Source organism: Apodemus sylvaticus, chromosome 10 (assembly GCF_947179515.1).
Source record: "Apodemus sylvaticus chromosome 10, mApoSyl1.1, whole genome shotgun sequence".
Lineage (NCBI taxonomy): Eukaryota > Metazoa > Chordata > Mammalia > Rodentia > Muridae > Apodemus > Apodemus sylvaticus.
The window spans coordinates 73295479-73311126 of NC_067481.1; the positions used below are offsets into that span (position 1 = coordinate 73295479).

The window sequence follows — 15648 nt, forward strand, 5'->3', positions numbered from 1 at the left end:
GTGGTGGATACTGAGCCTTCCAGGAGCTCCTGGGTCTGTCCCGCCATTTTCCTTTTTATCAAGAGTGACTCTTGTGGCACACACCTTTAATCCCAGCCCTTAGGAGGCAGAGGCAGGTGGATTTCTGAGTTTGAGGCTAGCCTGGTCTACAGAGTGAGTTCCAGGACAGCCAGGGCTACACAGAGAAACCCTGTGTTGAAACAAAACAAAACAAAACAAAACAAACAAAAAAACCAACCCCCCCCCCAAAAAAAACCAAAGAGTGACACCACATCTCAGAGGGTAGAGGCATGTGTGGCTAGAAGCAGCATTGTTCAGCCAAGTTCTAGGACAGACTCCTGTGCCTTGAGCAGTGCCCGTGTCAGGGCTCAAAAGGTGGCAGGTGACTTTCAGACTCTCCCCCAGGATGTTGAGGTTCCAGGACTCTGCCCAGGCTAGGGACTTGGCTCACCCACATCGCTGTTGTGGGCAGAGGGATGTACACATAAGCCCCGAATTACAGAGGCACACCTACATAATCCTGATGTGAGTGTGTGAGGGTTTAGCTTGTCACCTCGATTAGATTCTTTAGAGTCACGATGGAAACACACATCTGGTGTGTGCAAGGGCATTTCCAGAAGGGTTTAACTGAGCATGGATGATCTCTTAAAAATGTGTAACACTGTCCCATGGACTGGGGTCCTGGGCTGTATAAAAAAAGGTGGTTGGAAAAAAAAAGGCTGGGGACATGTCTCAGTGGCTAAGAGCCCTGACAGTTCTTCCAGAGGTCCTGAGTTCAGTTCCCAGGAACCACATGGTGGCTCACAACCATCTGTAATGATGGAATCTGATGCTCTCTGTAGCCACAGTGTACTCACATGCATTAAATAAACAAATAAGTCTTAAAAAAAAAGGTGGTTGAGCGCCAGCACCCGTAACTCTGCTTTCTGACAGATACAGCGTGACCAGCTGCTCTATGAGTCTGTTGCTACGCCTTCCTCACCATGATGGACTGTACCCTCAACTGTGACCCAAGAATCAATCTTCAAGTCAGTTTTGCTAAATATTTTGTCATAGCAGCGAGGGAGGTAGCTATTGCAGTGGGAAAGAGGCTTCCATCTTGGGAGCCACACTCCCGAATGCTAGCCTTGCAAACACCTGCATACTTACCATCCCGCCATCTTGTCCAGGCTCTCCTCTGGGACCCTAGAGGTGTGTGAAAATATCAGTGAGCATGAGTCTCATGCCAGGCCATGGGTAAGGGTTCGAAGTTGAACATCCAATTCACCTTCATTCAACCCTGAGAAGTGGTTTATTGTCCCCGATTCACAGATGAGAAAGTTGAGGCTTTGGGAGTTATGCACCTACTGTGACAATGGATGGATGGGCCAGTTGAGAGGATGTGCCCTGATAGGTGTCTCTGGTGGTAGTATAGCAGAGGAGTGAACTCTGGACTGGAGGGAATGACAGATTGGAGTCTTTGGGATAGGAGGAAAGAACTATATTCTGAGGCCTGGCCTTACATGGCCTTAGGGAGAAACTGAGGCTCATTAGTATTGAGGGAGAGGGAGCAGGAAGAGGAGTAGGGGTGAAGTCGGAATTCTTAGTGAAGAATTGTAGTTAAAAGACAAACCTGTGGGACTCTGGGTTACACTTGTGGTGAGAACTTGGACTAAGCTTGCAACTCAAGGTTAGGGTCGATGGTTCTCTGGATGTGGGTTTCAGGTCAGGCTCAGGGTTAGACTCTGGATAAGAGTTAGAGCTGGGGGTGTGGGACAGGATTTGAGGTAGGGGTCATGCTGGGGACTAGGAAGCAGGCCTGTGCTAGACTTAAGGTTGGTTGTATGAGGGTCTGAGTTAGGGCTGGGCTGTGGACGGGCTTGAGGCTAGAGCCTGAGCCAAGCTGAGCGTGTACACTGACTGCATGATGGCTGGAGTTGGGCCCACTAGGAATAGTGCTGGTTTGAAGTTGGCTCTGGGGATCAGGATTCACAGTGTATCAATATAGGACCAGCTCTGGGAGGCCCCAATTCCATGCTTTCTCTTACCTCTGGGCCTTGCACTCCTCGGGGGCCATCTTTTCCAGTGTCACCAGGAGGGCCCCGGGCCCCAGGTGGTCCAGGAGGCCCGGGTGGTCCTGCAGCTCCATCCTGCCCTTGGGCTCCCTGAAAGACAGGTGGTTTGACCTGATCCCGAGGGTGAGGGTGAGAGTGAGGGATGGGGGTTCTAGCTTCCAGAGACGAGCTTCTTCGGTGGGCGGTCCCTGTGCCTTCCTCTTCCCCAGCTGTTGATGCAGGCACTAAGGGTGACGAGGGTTTGACACTGGACTCTGGCAGGAGGAGACCTTGGTGGAACAGACCCAACAGGACCTTGCTGCCACCTTCTAGCATCTGAAGCCTGGATCTGTCGTCAGGAGGAGAGCTGACATATACGTGCTGGCTGTGTGAGGCCGAGCGTGTCCTGCAAGAACTTCCTGGTTGGTCCTCTCTTGCTGCATTAAAAGTGGCAGATGCGCATGAGCGGGCATCCGTTTTATGCTCACCCAAACAACCACATGTGGGTATTTACAGTAGCTTTCTATGTAGCAGCCTGAAACGGAAGCTCTCAAAATATCCTCCCATAATTGAGAGGCTGAGCTATTGTCATATTATGCCACCCACTCAGCCATAAACAAACCAACCAACCAACAGGAATAGCCAAAGCCCAGCACCTGGGGGATGCTGAGGCAGGAGCATTATTATAGTAAACTTAAGGCCACCCTGAATTACAGAATGAATTCCAGGCCAGCCTTGGCTACAAAATGAGATACTGTCTCAAAAACAAAAACAGAGCTGAGCATAGTAATTGTGTATAGTGATCCTAGCACATCACTCAGTGGGCAGAGACAGGAAGGTCAGGAGTTCAGGTCATCTTTGGCTACGTAGTGCATCTGAGGCCAGCCTGGGGTACACGAGTCTCTGTCACAGAAAATCCAAACCAGCCGGGCAGTGGTGTTGCACGCCTTTAATCCTAGCGCTTGGGAGGCAGAGGCAGGTGGATTTCTGAGTTCGAGGCCAGCCTGGTCTACAGAGTGAGTTTTAGGACAGCCAGGGCTACACAGAGAAACCCTGTCTCGAAAAACCAAAAAAAAAAAAGAAAAAGAAAGAAAGTAAATCCAAACCAGGGCCAGCGAGATGGCTGGGCTGTAAAGACACTTGTACCAGAGTCTGAGCACCTTAGTTCCATCCCCAGCACCCACAGAGTGGGAGGAGACAACTGGTCCTCTGACCTGCATGCTTTTTTCTGTGATGTGTGTGAGTCCACACACACTTACAGGCACACACACAAATAATGCACATTATTAAAAAAAACTGTAAAATTCAAACCAAAACAAAGGAAATAAAACCTAGAACAACAACACTTTCCAACCGAAAAAAAAAATTCTGATATATCAGAAAACTTGGACACTGTAGGGAAACTATGCTAAATAGCAAAAATAGTCCCCTAAAGTTATACATGGGTCTAGAGAGATGGCTTGGTGGTTAGGGGCACTTACTGCTCTTGCAGAGGTCCCAGGTTCAGTTCTTGGCACCTGCATCTGGTAATACGACTGCCTGTAACTCCAGGTCCAGGGGATCTGACACCCTCTGGCCTCTGCAGGCACTGCACTCACATGGTACACATCAATCATGCAGGCACATGCACACACACATGCACACACATATGTAAATAAGAATATTAAGTACATCTTATAAATTATTTGAAAAGTTACCCGTCATGTGATTTCACACACCTGATATTATTGAATGGAAAGTTAAACATTGAAATTAGTGGTTGCCAGGGTCTAGGGATGAGGGAGGGAGGTGATCCTACCAAAGATGGGAGAGCGTGATGATGTGAGGAATCTTTCTGTAGTGGTCATACGAATCCATATATATTAACAATCTATAGAAGAAAACATACCTGCGCACACACACACACACACACACACACACACACTCACATTCACACTCATTCATACACACCTAGCCATGCACACACATAGTTGAGCACACATCCATTCATACATGCTCGCACACTCACACACACTCACACACTCTCACTCAGGCACAGACACTTGTGTATACACAAGCCTGTGAAAACCGGGGCCCTCTGAGTAAGGCTGGTAGCTGGAATCTGCCTCAGTTTCTGGATCCCTAGGATAGCCCACAGCAGTGCATGCTGTCACCTTAGGCACAGCCAGATGAGAGATGCACAGGGTTGATAAACCGCACATGCGAGGGAATTTACAGCGATCTCTAAATAAAAAGACAGTGAAGGGCCTCACGCTCTTATGTCACTCAACATCCCTGACTCTGCCGGATGTTAGCACCAGGTCAGACCTCAGGCATGCTGAATCCCCGCTTCATGGCCCACCCTGCAAGAGCAGAAGTCTGCAATGTGACTGGCACAGGTCCTGGGTTAGAGTTTGGCGACCAAGGCAGGAAGAAGCCTTGTGTGAACTCAGCAAGCACTTCCTGTAGATAGTCTAATGCAGCATCTGTGATGGCCAGGGCCATGCTATCTCTTGTCTTACAGATAAAGTGTCTGGGGCCTAGGCAGCAATTACTTATCTAGGGCCACTAACTAAGAAGAGCTAACCCTTCTCCTGTTGCCAGGGGAACTGGTCTTTTAAAAATTTATTATTATTATTATTATTTTATTATTGTTTTTTTTTAAAGACAGGACTTTTCTGTATAACCCTGGCTATCCTGGCATTTGATTTATAGACCAAGCTGGCTTTGAACTCACAGAGATCCCCCTGCCTCTGCCTTCTGAGTGCTGTGATTAAAGGTGTGTACCACCACACTCAGCTTTTTTATGTTTTTAAAAAAATTTAAATGTTCATTTATTTATTGTATGCATATGGACGCCTTTCTCCCCCTGCACGTATGTCTGTGCACCATGTGCCGGTGGAGGTCAGGAGAGGGTCAGCTCTTCTGGAACTGGAGTTAAAGATGATTGGGACTGTGGGTGCTGGGGACTGAATCTCAGTCCTCTGGAAGAGCAGCCAGTGCTCTTAACTGATCAGTCATCTTTCTAGCCTCTGTTTTTAGTTTCCCCCACATTGTGTGTGTGTGTGTGTGTGTGTGATGTTTGCACATACATAGGCACACACGTGCATACATGTATGTGTAGGCATGTGGAAGTCTGAGGTTGATTGGAATCATCCTCGGTATTATAATCTTCCACCGTGCTCACTAAATCAAGGCTGTCTCAATCAAAGCCAGAGCTCAGTAGATATCAATAGTCTCACTAGCCTTCTGAAGCTGGATTTTCAGAAGCAGGCCGTCACACCGGCTGAGCACTTTCCTTCCGTTCTGGGGTGCTCGTGTAGGAACTGCAACTGGTCTGGGTCTTTTTCAGATATCCTTTTCAATCTGTGTATCTTCCCTTAACAGGAAAGAGCTCGCTTTTCTCCAAAACTGCACTTCCCATTCATGTCACTCAAGTCTCTCAATAAATTCACTGGCAGTTCTCTGTAGCTACCGCTCAGATTTCATGATCAAAGAGCTAGAAGTCTAGACCCCAGATTAGCACCGTGATTAGGTCACCCTGTCTCGGTAAACATGAGTAGGCATTCCCGTCTCCTTCAGTACTGAATCCAGAAGATTCCATTCCCTGCTGCTCTTCCTTCCCTCAGAGCTCAGAGGCTCCAGATTGGGAGCTCCAGGCTTGGACTCGACAAGACAGAAAGAGGATTTTGGATATCCCCACCCCTGTACGGGGGTTTTTATTTCTGAGACAAAGTGTCACTATGTTACTATGGCTGGTTTAGAGCTTGCTGTGTAGACGGGGCTCGTCTGTAACTCACAATCTCACTGCTCTGCCTCCTGGTACTCGGAGTAAGGCATGTGCTGCTTGATTTTCTGCCCCGTCCATCCTCCCATTTTTCCGGGACTGGATGGCTGAGGTCTGACCCTGACCACACAGGGTAAGTAGGGGCTGGGGAGCACAGCAAGCTGGCAGGACAGGCCCCCTCACTCAGACAGGCTACCTTGAGGACACGGAGGCTGTATCCACGGTGATCTCTACTTATAAAGCCTGTGTTGAGCCGTGGGAAAACCATCTAGGTGGCAAACAGGTGGTGCGATTAGAAACGCAGGAGGGAACAGCAAATAATCACCAGGCAAAGCCACCGAACCTAGCCCAGAGAAAGGCAGCTCGTGGCGGGGTATGCCCAGTGAACCAACATCATTTCTTCAGCTCCTGTGACCGAAGAGAAGAACGCAACGCAACGGAACAGAACAGAAAATAGAATAGAAAAGCTTGCAGCAGGTGTGATGCTGGGTCCATACTGGGAGGGAGCTCCTCATAGTGTGACAGCGCTCACTTCCTGCCTCTTGGAAAGCTTTTCCCAGAAGCTTCTCTAAGAACCCAGTGCCAATCAGGAGGAAGCCCTGTGATGTGGGAAACTGCATGCCGTTCCCTCCCAGCTGAGGGATAACAGTCACATCAAGGACAACCATGTGAGGGGTCATCACCTGGGCCCTCAGGACACCCAACCTTCAACCAAAAGAGAGGTCTTAGGGGACCCTAAGTGATAAGGATGAATTGCCCATTTAAGTCACTGAACTTTCTGTGGCGGGGAGTCAGTTTACAGACGCCTGGAACATTATGACAGGGGGCAGGATATCCCTGGGAAGGAAGGAGCCTTGGAAGAAATGTTTTACTTGGTAAACCCAGGACCAGAGGGATCCTGGTCAATACAGGGTGGGCAACCCTAACAGGAAGATTAACTTCCATAACTCCCATTTGAAATCAGTGTTTCTCTAGCAGCCAGAGTCAGGGGATATCCTTTCTTTGACTTGAGAGAAATCTCACTGCCTGTGTGGTCTGGTCCTGACCTCTGCTTAAGGCACAGCTTTGCCCATTAAAACTCAGCTGGTTTCATTCCCCTGCCTGCTTCAGTTCTCATCACAAAAACACCCTGTAATGGGGGCCCACTGTTGGCATTTCACAAAACCTGGGCTTTGAGCCTTCAAGTTGCAGAGCTGGGTTTTGCCCTGCCTGACCACAAAGCCAGCCTGAGCGTTCTGCCCTTCTCTCCCCATCTGCCATTCATGGTTCCCTTAGGTCTAAACAGCTCACTCGTTCTCCATACATCCCCACCCTGAGCTGGCAGATTCTTGGTGTGGGTGAGTGACCCTTGCACCAATGTGTTCTGGGGTCTATAACCTTCTTCCATGTGACCCCCGTCTTTCTCTGGGCAGCTAATGTCTACCTCTCAGTCTCTGTGGTCAGGGTGCTCTGCCCAGAATATTTTGAAAATGTGAGGGCATCTTCCTAGGGCTACCCAAGTGCTCCTCTGACAAGACCCAGAACCAAACTCAGGTTCAGACAATCACCTCTGGGTTCCTGGACTCAGGATGCACAGCTGGGTGGAGAGGACACGTGGATCCTGTCCCCGTGCTGAGTGCTGCTGCCTACCATGGACAGTTACGGTTATAATGACTCTTCACAGCACTTGCTGTGTGTGTGTGTGTGTGTGTATGTGTGTGTGTGTGTGTGTGTGTGTGTGTGTGTGTGTGTGTGTGAATTGTCACTCCCTCCTGGTCTAAGGGCCAGATCTCAGGGAAAATGACTTGTCAAGGACTGGGAAGTGACAGCACTGAGCTCTGGCCCTTCACGGTTCCTGAGTGCCCGCTGTCTCACGGGATGGTCAGTGCCTGGTTGGGACCAGGGCTAACCTTACTCTCTGGTCACTATGGTGACAAGCATGACAGCCAGGACATCTAACTGTCATCTGAGTGGGAGGTGGCAGCCTCTTTTAGGTGAGGGTGCCTGGGGGCTTCCACAGGGCAGAAGAACATGGAGAGGAAAGCCTGGCTCACTCGCCTTATTCTGGGACAAGCTATGGTGAGCTGGGACCCCCAAAGGGAGGCTAGAAATCTCTTATTCTAATGATATTAAACAAACCATGTGCAGTGGACGAGGGGGGTAGTGCTCCATTCTTACCCGTGGGCCGAAGTCTCCTGGTATACCCTAGAACCAAACACAGGAAGATGAGCGGCTACTGATTTTTATTATTTCTCCCCATTTCCTTTTGAACACTCCCTTTGTGCTTGGGCGCAAACAATAGGCAGGCCTTATTTTTAAATCTCCTTTTCCAATGAGGGCACTGAGGCTCAGAGAAGTTAATAAGGCCAAAGTCACACAACCACCAGATTGAAGCGAGGCAGGTCCTCATCTATGTCTACATCCCAGACATGCAAGATCCCAGACACAGTGTGGCCTGTGGGACAGCTGCTCGTGTACACTGTATCCTCTTCCAGTTCCTAAACCTTGGACTGGTGAGGAATAGCAAAGCTATGACATGGTGGGTTAAGCGGCAACAGACGCAAAGGAGACAGCTTCTCTCTGGTCTCAAAACTCCAGATTTGTTCCTGTGGCTTTGGATGCACTGGAACCAGCACCCCCCCCCCCCCTCCCCGAGAGCTTTGATACAGAAGGACAAATTGTGGCCCTCACAGCTGGGCAGTTTGCTAAAGCACACAGGTGTGGAGCTGGAATGCAGAGAGGCAGTGTTGAGCCACCAGGTCCTGTGTCTCTCTGTGGCTTTCTCAGCCCTGCTGCCAGTGAGGGGCACCGATTGATCGGCTTGTCTCTGAGCAGCCATGTCACCCAGGCATGACTGCATGTGGCCTCTGAGGTCCTCACTCAGCCCTGCCACTCTGAGCTCTCTCTGGCCCCTCTTCCTCCCGAGCCCGCCATCATGTCCACACACATCAATTCATTCCCTTATAAGGAACTTGGTGGGTCCTGTGTTTAATGCTGAGGGTTGGAGTTGGCTGCGGGCATCCTTCATCAGCACACAGGATCTGGACTGCATCCCCCGCCCCGCCACTTACCTTTTCCCCCTTGGGGCCTGGAAGTCCCTGGAGAAGGAAGAAAGAGAAAGAACAGTGGTGAGGGAGGCGAGCTAGCCTGGCTGTCCCCTGGCTGTTGGGCAGAGGGATGTGTGGGACTAGCAGAGCTGTGGGCATCTGAGCTGAACACTACAGGGGCCGGTCAAGATGTCCTTGCTGCCTCCTGGAAGCTCCACACCTGCCCTCAGAAGATGGTGATGAGCATTTGGGGTCAGCATCAAGGGTCCACAGGCATCCTCTGAGCAGGAAAAGGGCACAGACACGAGTTTTTCTGCCTGACGTGCTTTGTCTCTGCTGGGGAGGAGGCCATTGTCCAGAGTTGCCATCCACCCATGCATCTATCCAACATCCATGTATCCACCCATGCATCCATGCATGCACACATGCATCCATACACATACACACATGCTCCAAACATGTACACACACATGCATCCATCCATGCATCCACATATACCTCTACCCAACATCTACGCATGCACCCACCCATGCATACATGCATGCATCCATCCAACCAACCATCCATGCATTCATGAATGCATCCATTCACACATGCATCCTTGCATGCATTCATGCATCCACTTATCCATCCATGCATCCATGCGTGCAGGCATCCATCCATGCAAGCATCCATTCATCTGTGTACCTACCTCCCCATCCATCTGCTCACTTACCCACCACTCATCTATGCACTCGTTTATCTACTCAGCTATGCACCTCCCCATCCATTAATCCATCCATCTACCTCCTACCTACCAACTCCCCACCTGCCTACCCATTCACCCACACCCCCTTATTTACTGAATTGTGCTTATATTTCCCTGTGCACCTCGTTCATCTGCTGAGGATGCCTATGGACCATGGATTCCTGGAACAGGTACTGAGAACTCTTTAGCCTGATGCCATCATGGGTGTCTTGAAAATATGTTAGCCTTTGGTATCTATGGCCTATTGGGAGGGACTTGTAGACTTTGGAGGCTGACTGAACCCTGGGGACTGGTCATGGTTCTCCATAACTCCATAACATCTCCTAGGAGAGGATGCCTCCAGGCAGAAAGCTGGAAGGGTTTCCATGGTTACTCAGTCAGCAGATGGAATTGAACACACATGACAAATGGCTTTGCCTTGCTCTCCTATAGCTGCTGAACTCACTTTTCAGTCCCATCAGGCGTTCCCTGGTCACTCCACCCCTACAGTGGCAGCCCTACCCCAGGACCATCTAGTATGTTGTGGACACTTACTGGCTTGCCATCCAGACCTAGAGGTCCCTGGAACATGAGAGAGAGAGAGAGCAAAGGTTACATACAGGAACATTCCTTCCATGTCTTAGGACCCCATTATTCAGTGACAAGGAAGCAAAGGCTTCCCTGAGCCCTGAGATCAGGGTACATCCCATGTGTTCAGGGTGGGGAGTGGGGGAAGGGCACTGTGTGTAGTCAGCCACTCATGATCCCATCCCCTGATAACAGAACCCCGGTTCTTCTCTAAAGCCCTCCCCATCATTAGGGCGGGATGGTTGAAGGTGGGTAATGGCCTTCTCTCTTGTCAAGGGAACAGGTGCAGGCCTGGGATGCAAGCCTCATGTCTGGGACTTCAACGGTGCTCTCAAGGGGAAAGGGGCCCTTTTCTCCCAATGGGATGCCCTCCCCTGCCCCATGGTGAGAGAGAGATAGAGATAGATAGATAGATAGATAGATAGATAGATAGATAGATAGGTAGGTAGGTAGATAGAGAGTCGCTGAGAGTCTGAGAGAATGACAGCGCCGCCAGCTGGAGGCTGGAGGCTGGAGGCTGGAGCATCGCAGTGATCCTGCATACACCTCTTTCCTGGGTTTCCTTTAAGCTAGCTTGTCTTGAGTGACTGTCACTCTGATTGGAAGACTCTGGAAGGCTAAGCACTCTGCTGTGGCCTGTGACAGCAGCAGTAAGGAGAATCTAGATGATTCCTGGGCCAGGGCTGAGAGCAGGGTATCCTAGGATGACCAGGCCTCTGTGGTGCTTGCAGAGGGCCACTGATGCTAAGGTGCACTCTAGCTGTCTAATCACCTGCCTACTGAACAAGTCTCTCTCGTCTCCCTCTAGGGCTAGATGGGTACAACATGGGGAGATGCTTCAGAACAGGGTTATTTGTTCTCTGCAAGCCCTGTCCTCCTCACTGTCCCCTTGTCCCCACATGTACTTCACCTTTTTTTTTTTTTTTTTAAGAAACATTTCAGTTTAACATGTATGTAACCTTTGACCCTTGGAGCCATGCCTGCAGTCCTACTCGTCTGAGTCTTTGCACACAATGGGTCCCCCTGTCTGGCCCACCCTTCTCCTCTCTGCACATCTTCAGCGTGGTTACCTCCTCTTTCATGAAACCTTGCAGGTTTCTCTGCATCCTAGAGTCAGGACACCTGTCCCTGTTTCTGGTAATACAGTCTGAGGGTTGCATGTGGGACATGGCTAATGTGTGCTCTACACAAGTGTCTACAACAGCCAAGAGGAAAGTTTCCTCCCTTGACTCTCCAGCACAGAGTGAGACCTGACATGGAACATGTGGCTGGGGAGAGCTTGGGTCAAACATTCCTCATCAGAGAATCTGCCTTCTAGGCTGAGATGGTAGTTCAGAGTGTTTGCCTAGCGTGCGCAAAGCTCTTGGTTCAATCCCCAGCACTGCATGAAAACCAGGCATGCCTGAGATACCAGCCTTCAGAGAGTGGAAGCAGGAGGACCCATCAGTTTGAGGTGAGTTCAAGGCCAGCCTGAGCTACACCAGACCCTGTCTCAAAATCTGAACCTTCAACACGATGTCCAGCCAGTGGATTCTTCGATGGGGTGAGACTGTTTCATGCATACAACTATCTAACATATCATTATTATGCTATCATTAACAGTGGGCTTGAGCACAGGAATGTTTGACATGTCAGGGGTTTTGGGTTTAGACCTGGGTCCCATCCTTACAATAGCTCAGCAAACATATACAAATATAGGTCAAGTATCACTCATCCAAAAAGCCTGGGACACACGTCTTTTGGATTTGGAATATTCACATTTCCATAATGAGATATCTTGGAGAAGGACCCAAGTTCAAACATAATGAAATTCATTTGTCTCATTTGCATGTTATCCACATGTCTTGAAGGCTATTTTTCATGGTGCTAATAATTCTGTCTGCTAAACACAGCGTCACACTGTAGGATTTTCTAGCTGGGGTGGTAGGCTAACAACTCAGAAAAGTTTCCGGTTCTGGGGCACTTCAGGTTTTCAGATGAGGGATGCCAACCTTCCTGTGAGGGAGGAAGGAGAGAGAAATGGAACAAAAGATGAGCTCTGGCAGTTCAGAGCCAAGAGGGGTCGTGGTCAGCTTTAGGTTGGGGATAGCAGAAATGTTGAGGGAGAGGTATCTGGTGAAATAAAACTTAGGGATTTGGTTCTAATGTGGATGTGAAGAATGTGGAAGGGAGGGAGGCAGTGTGGGCAGAGAAGGGACCAACTGAAGCTGAAATGGGGTGCTGGGGCTGTCTTTAGGACACAGCTGACCCACAGACATGACCTTTGTCTGCAGAGGTGGTTCTGCGCGCGCGCTCTCTCTCTCCTCCCACCCTCCGGCCCCATACAGGGTTTCTCTGTGTAGCTCTGGCTGCCCAGGAACTCACTTTGTAGACTAGGCTGGCCTTGAACTTAGAGATCCACCTGCCTCTGCCTCCCAAGTGCTGGGATTAAAGGCGTGCGCCACCGCCCAGATGGAGTCCCTGGCTTGGCACGCTGCTCCTGATGTCCCTCCTGTCCTGGGGAGGATGGCAGTGGGAAGGGGAGGGTTGGCTTGCTCTGAGCAGTGAGACTTTCTAGGATAGAAACTCCCCATCTCTCCTCTGCCTTTCTCAGCCCCTTGGTCCACGACCCTGTAGACTTGTCCATGGAGAGATTCTGTGGTCCAGCAAATTTGAGAAACACTTGGTCTCACCCTGTGAGGCAGGTTTCTTTCCCATAAACCTTGTTCAGATCATTTTCTAGTTTGTGGGTTTCTGAGTGGCAGTGTTTCCAGTCTCATGAGACTGCGCTGAGACACAGGTATGAGGCTATATAGTTTACACAGTAGGCATTCCCTTGGAAAAGGGCTTAAGCCTGGATTTGGGAGAGAGAGAGATGTCTCAGAGAAGGGCTAGGGGATGGTCTGCTTAATACCAGAAACAAATCTGGCTGTAGTGTGGTTAAAATTAAGGCAAGACAAAGTCCAGACAGAATGTTCTGGAAGGACAGAGCCCCAGGTTGGCTGGATGCATGCTCCTGGTGGCAGGATCAGGATCTGTCCCATCAAAGCAACCCACCCCTGCCCTAGACAATGGGAATTAACCATGAGCTATTCCCACCCTTCCAGAGTTTCTCTGAAAGAAACACCACGGAGAAAAAGCAGCTGAGGGCAGGGAGTTGAGCCCTGCAGGATCTGGGTTCAAATCCCTCCTCTCACCCATGCTACTCTGTCTCTGGGAATCGTCTCCTGCCTGATCAAAGCCACAGGATTCACCAGAGGTTTTCATCACCTTCTGCCCTCCATGAAAGCCCACAGCTGTTTACAAGTCTCAGTTCTGCTTGAAGTTGATTTTCCTCCAGGAGATCAGCTGGCTCCCGGATGTTTCTGGATGTTCGAGACGCAAATAAAACCACAGGCTGCACATGAATGGAGAGCAAAGCCCCAGGGCAGGCTCAGTCTCCTGCCTCACGCAGTAGCCTGGATGTGCCAGGCCTTGGTCTTGTCTGTAAAGTGGGAGACAAGCTGTTCTCTCAGGTGACAAGCTCAAGTCAAGTCCCAGGTCAGCCTCCCTTGGATCAACCCAAGACAGGGGACAGCCACAGGCTGACACAGAATTGGGGTCTGAATTAATGCTGGCAGAGGTAGTGCTGGAAGTGACCTTCATGTGACTTTCTGAGTGGATAGGCTGTATCACCTACTGATACACACACACACACACACACACACACACACACACACGTGTGTGTGTGTGTGTGTGTGTGTGTGTGTGTATGCATATGTATATGTATAATTTAGACAAGGTCTTTAGACTGTAGTCCTGGCTGGTCTAGACCTTACTATGTAGACCAAGTTAGTCTCACACTCACAGAAATCCACTTCCCTTTGCCTCCAAAATGGTAGAGTAAACATACAAACCATTACTTCTGACATCCTTTAAAAAACTTATTTGTGACTGGAGAGATGGCTCAGCGGTTAAGAGCACTTGCTGCTATTGTAGGGGATCAGAGTTTGGTTCCCAAAACATACATAATGCTTCATAACCCTTGGTAACTCCAGTTCCAGAGATCATGGTCTCCATGGGCACCAGGCAGGCACTCCATGTGCACACAGGCAAAAACATAAGTAAAAAAATAATCTTTTAAAATAATAAATGAATGAATGGATTTATTGGCTTTTTGAGACGAGGTTTCGCTGTGTAGCCTTGACTGTCCTGGAAGTCACTCTGTATAGAACAGGCTGGTCCTGAACTCACAGAAATCTGCCTGTCTTTGTCTCCCCAGCACTGGAATTAAAGCTGTGCGCCACCACTGCCTGGCGATTTATTTTATTTTAAATTATGTATATCTGAGGTTAGAGAGGACATTGGATTCCTTGAAGATGGAGTTACAGGTAGTGGTTCTTTCCTTCACGGCCCCAGTGGGTTGCACCCCACATGGAGCCGTCCCTGAGATGTGAGGACAAGCATAGCGAGGGGGTTTCTGAGTCTGGGGGCTCCACCCCTGGGGCCTCAAGACGATCAGGCACTGAGAGTTGCGGGAGCCACCCACTTCATGCCGGGGATGCCAAGGGCTGGTGCCAGGTCAGGGATGAAGGCAGTGGGGAGCCGGTTATCTGAGAGTTGGTCCCTCGTAGTTTTCTACTCTGTGTAGCCCTGGCTGTCTTGGAACTCACTCTGTAGACCAGGCTGGCCTCGAACTCAGAAGGTTCACCTGCCTTTGCCTCCTGAGTGCTGGGATTAAAAGTTATGCCACAACTGCCTGGTGGTCCTTCTTAGTTTTTAAAAATTGTAGTTATTTATTTGTGTGTGTGTGTGTGTGTGCGCGTGCGCGCGCACATGTGGAGCTCAGAGTCCGACATTTGAGCATCAGCTGTTTCCTTCTGGTTTGTGTGTTTGGGGGATTGAACTCTGGTCTTCAGGCTTGACAGCGATAGACCACCTCCCTGGCCTTTTTTTTTTTTTTTTTTTTTTTTTGAGACAGGCAGATATTGATATTGGTCTTGCACTTGATGCCCACACCTCCAATCCCACTGCTAGGATTATGGGTAATGCTATCATGATGTCCGGGGTTCAGTGGTTCCTTCTTACCGTGGCTCACCTTCTCTGAGATGAGCAGGAAAAAGCCAAACAAAATGGCGATGTTTAGATGCATACAGAACCACCCCACCCAACCAGAGCTGGGTGATTGTCTTGTTTTCTAACTGTAATTAATGCTGACAGCTCCTGCTGGGGAAATGGAACTCTCAAATGCCCCGGGCCGGGGGTCCCTGGATGAGGGGGCTTACCAGGATTATCAGTTCAGGGCCTAGTAATTAAGCCCCAGATGTTGACGATTCATCAAATTACAAGGCTGGTGGGGTCTGAGGTCCCAGCCGGGGAAGTGTGCACTCCTCTATAAAGGCTCTGGCCTTCGCCAGGGCTGGCCTGCCGGTGGGAGCAGGGGGCAGCCCCTCCAGGCAGGTCAGCCCCATATGGTTCTGATTTCTCAGGCCCGGCTGTTTGCATACACATGGACTACAGGTTCTAGTCTGGCTTTTCACAATTTCCCAA

At 49.8% G+C, this 15648-nt stretch overlaps 1 protein-coding gene across 4 annotated transcripts in view; it reads right to left on the bottom strand.

Annotated features, from left to right (window-relative positions):
* Col23a1 (collagen type XXIII alpha 1 chain) overlaps nt 1–15648 on the bottom strand; it is a 279542-nt gene that overhangs the window by 24699 nt on the left and 239195 nt on the right. For 2 of the 4 annotated variants that reach the window (XM_052196165.1, XM_052196167.1), the window contains exons 1-2: nt 2028–2461; nt 1150–1185 (exon numbers count right to left, since the gene is read on the bottom strand). In XM_052196165.1, coding sequence (XP_052052125.1) covers nt 1150–1185; nt 2028–2369 — 378 coding nt within the window. In that variant the 5' untranslated portion in view covers nt 2370–2461. Of the gene's footprint in view, nt 1–1149; nt 1186–2027; nt 2462–7956; nt 7984–8849; nt 8877–10107; nt 10135–15648 lie in introns of those variants that run through there. The other 2 variants (XM_052196168.1, XM_052196166.1) reach the window with 2 other exon arrangements.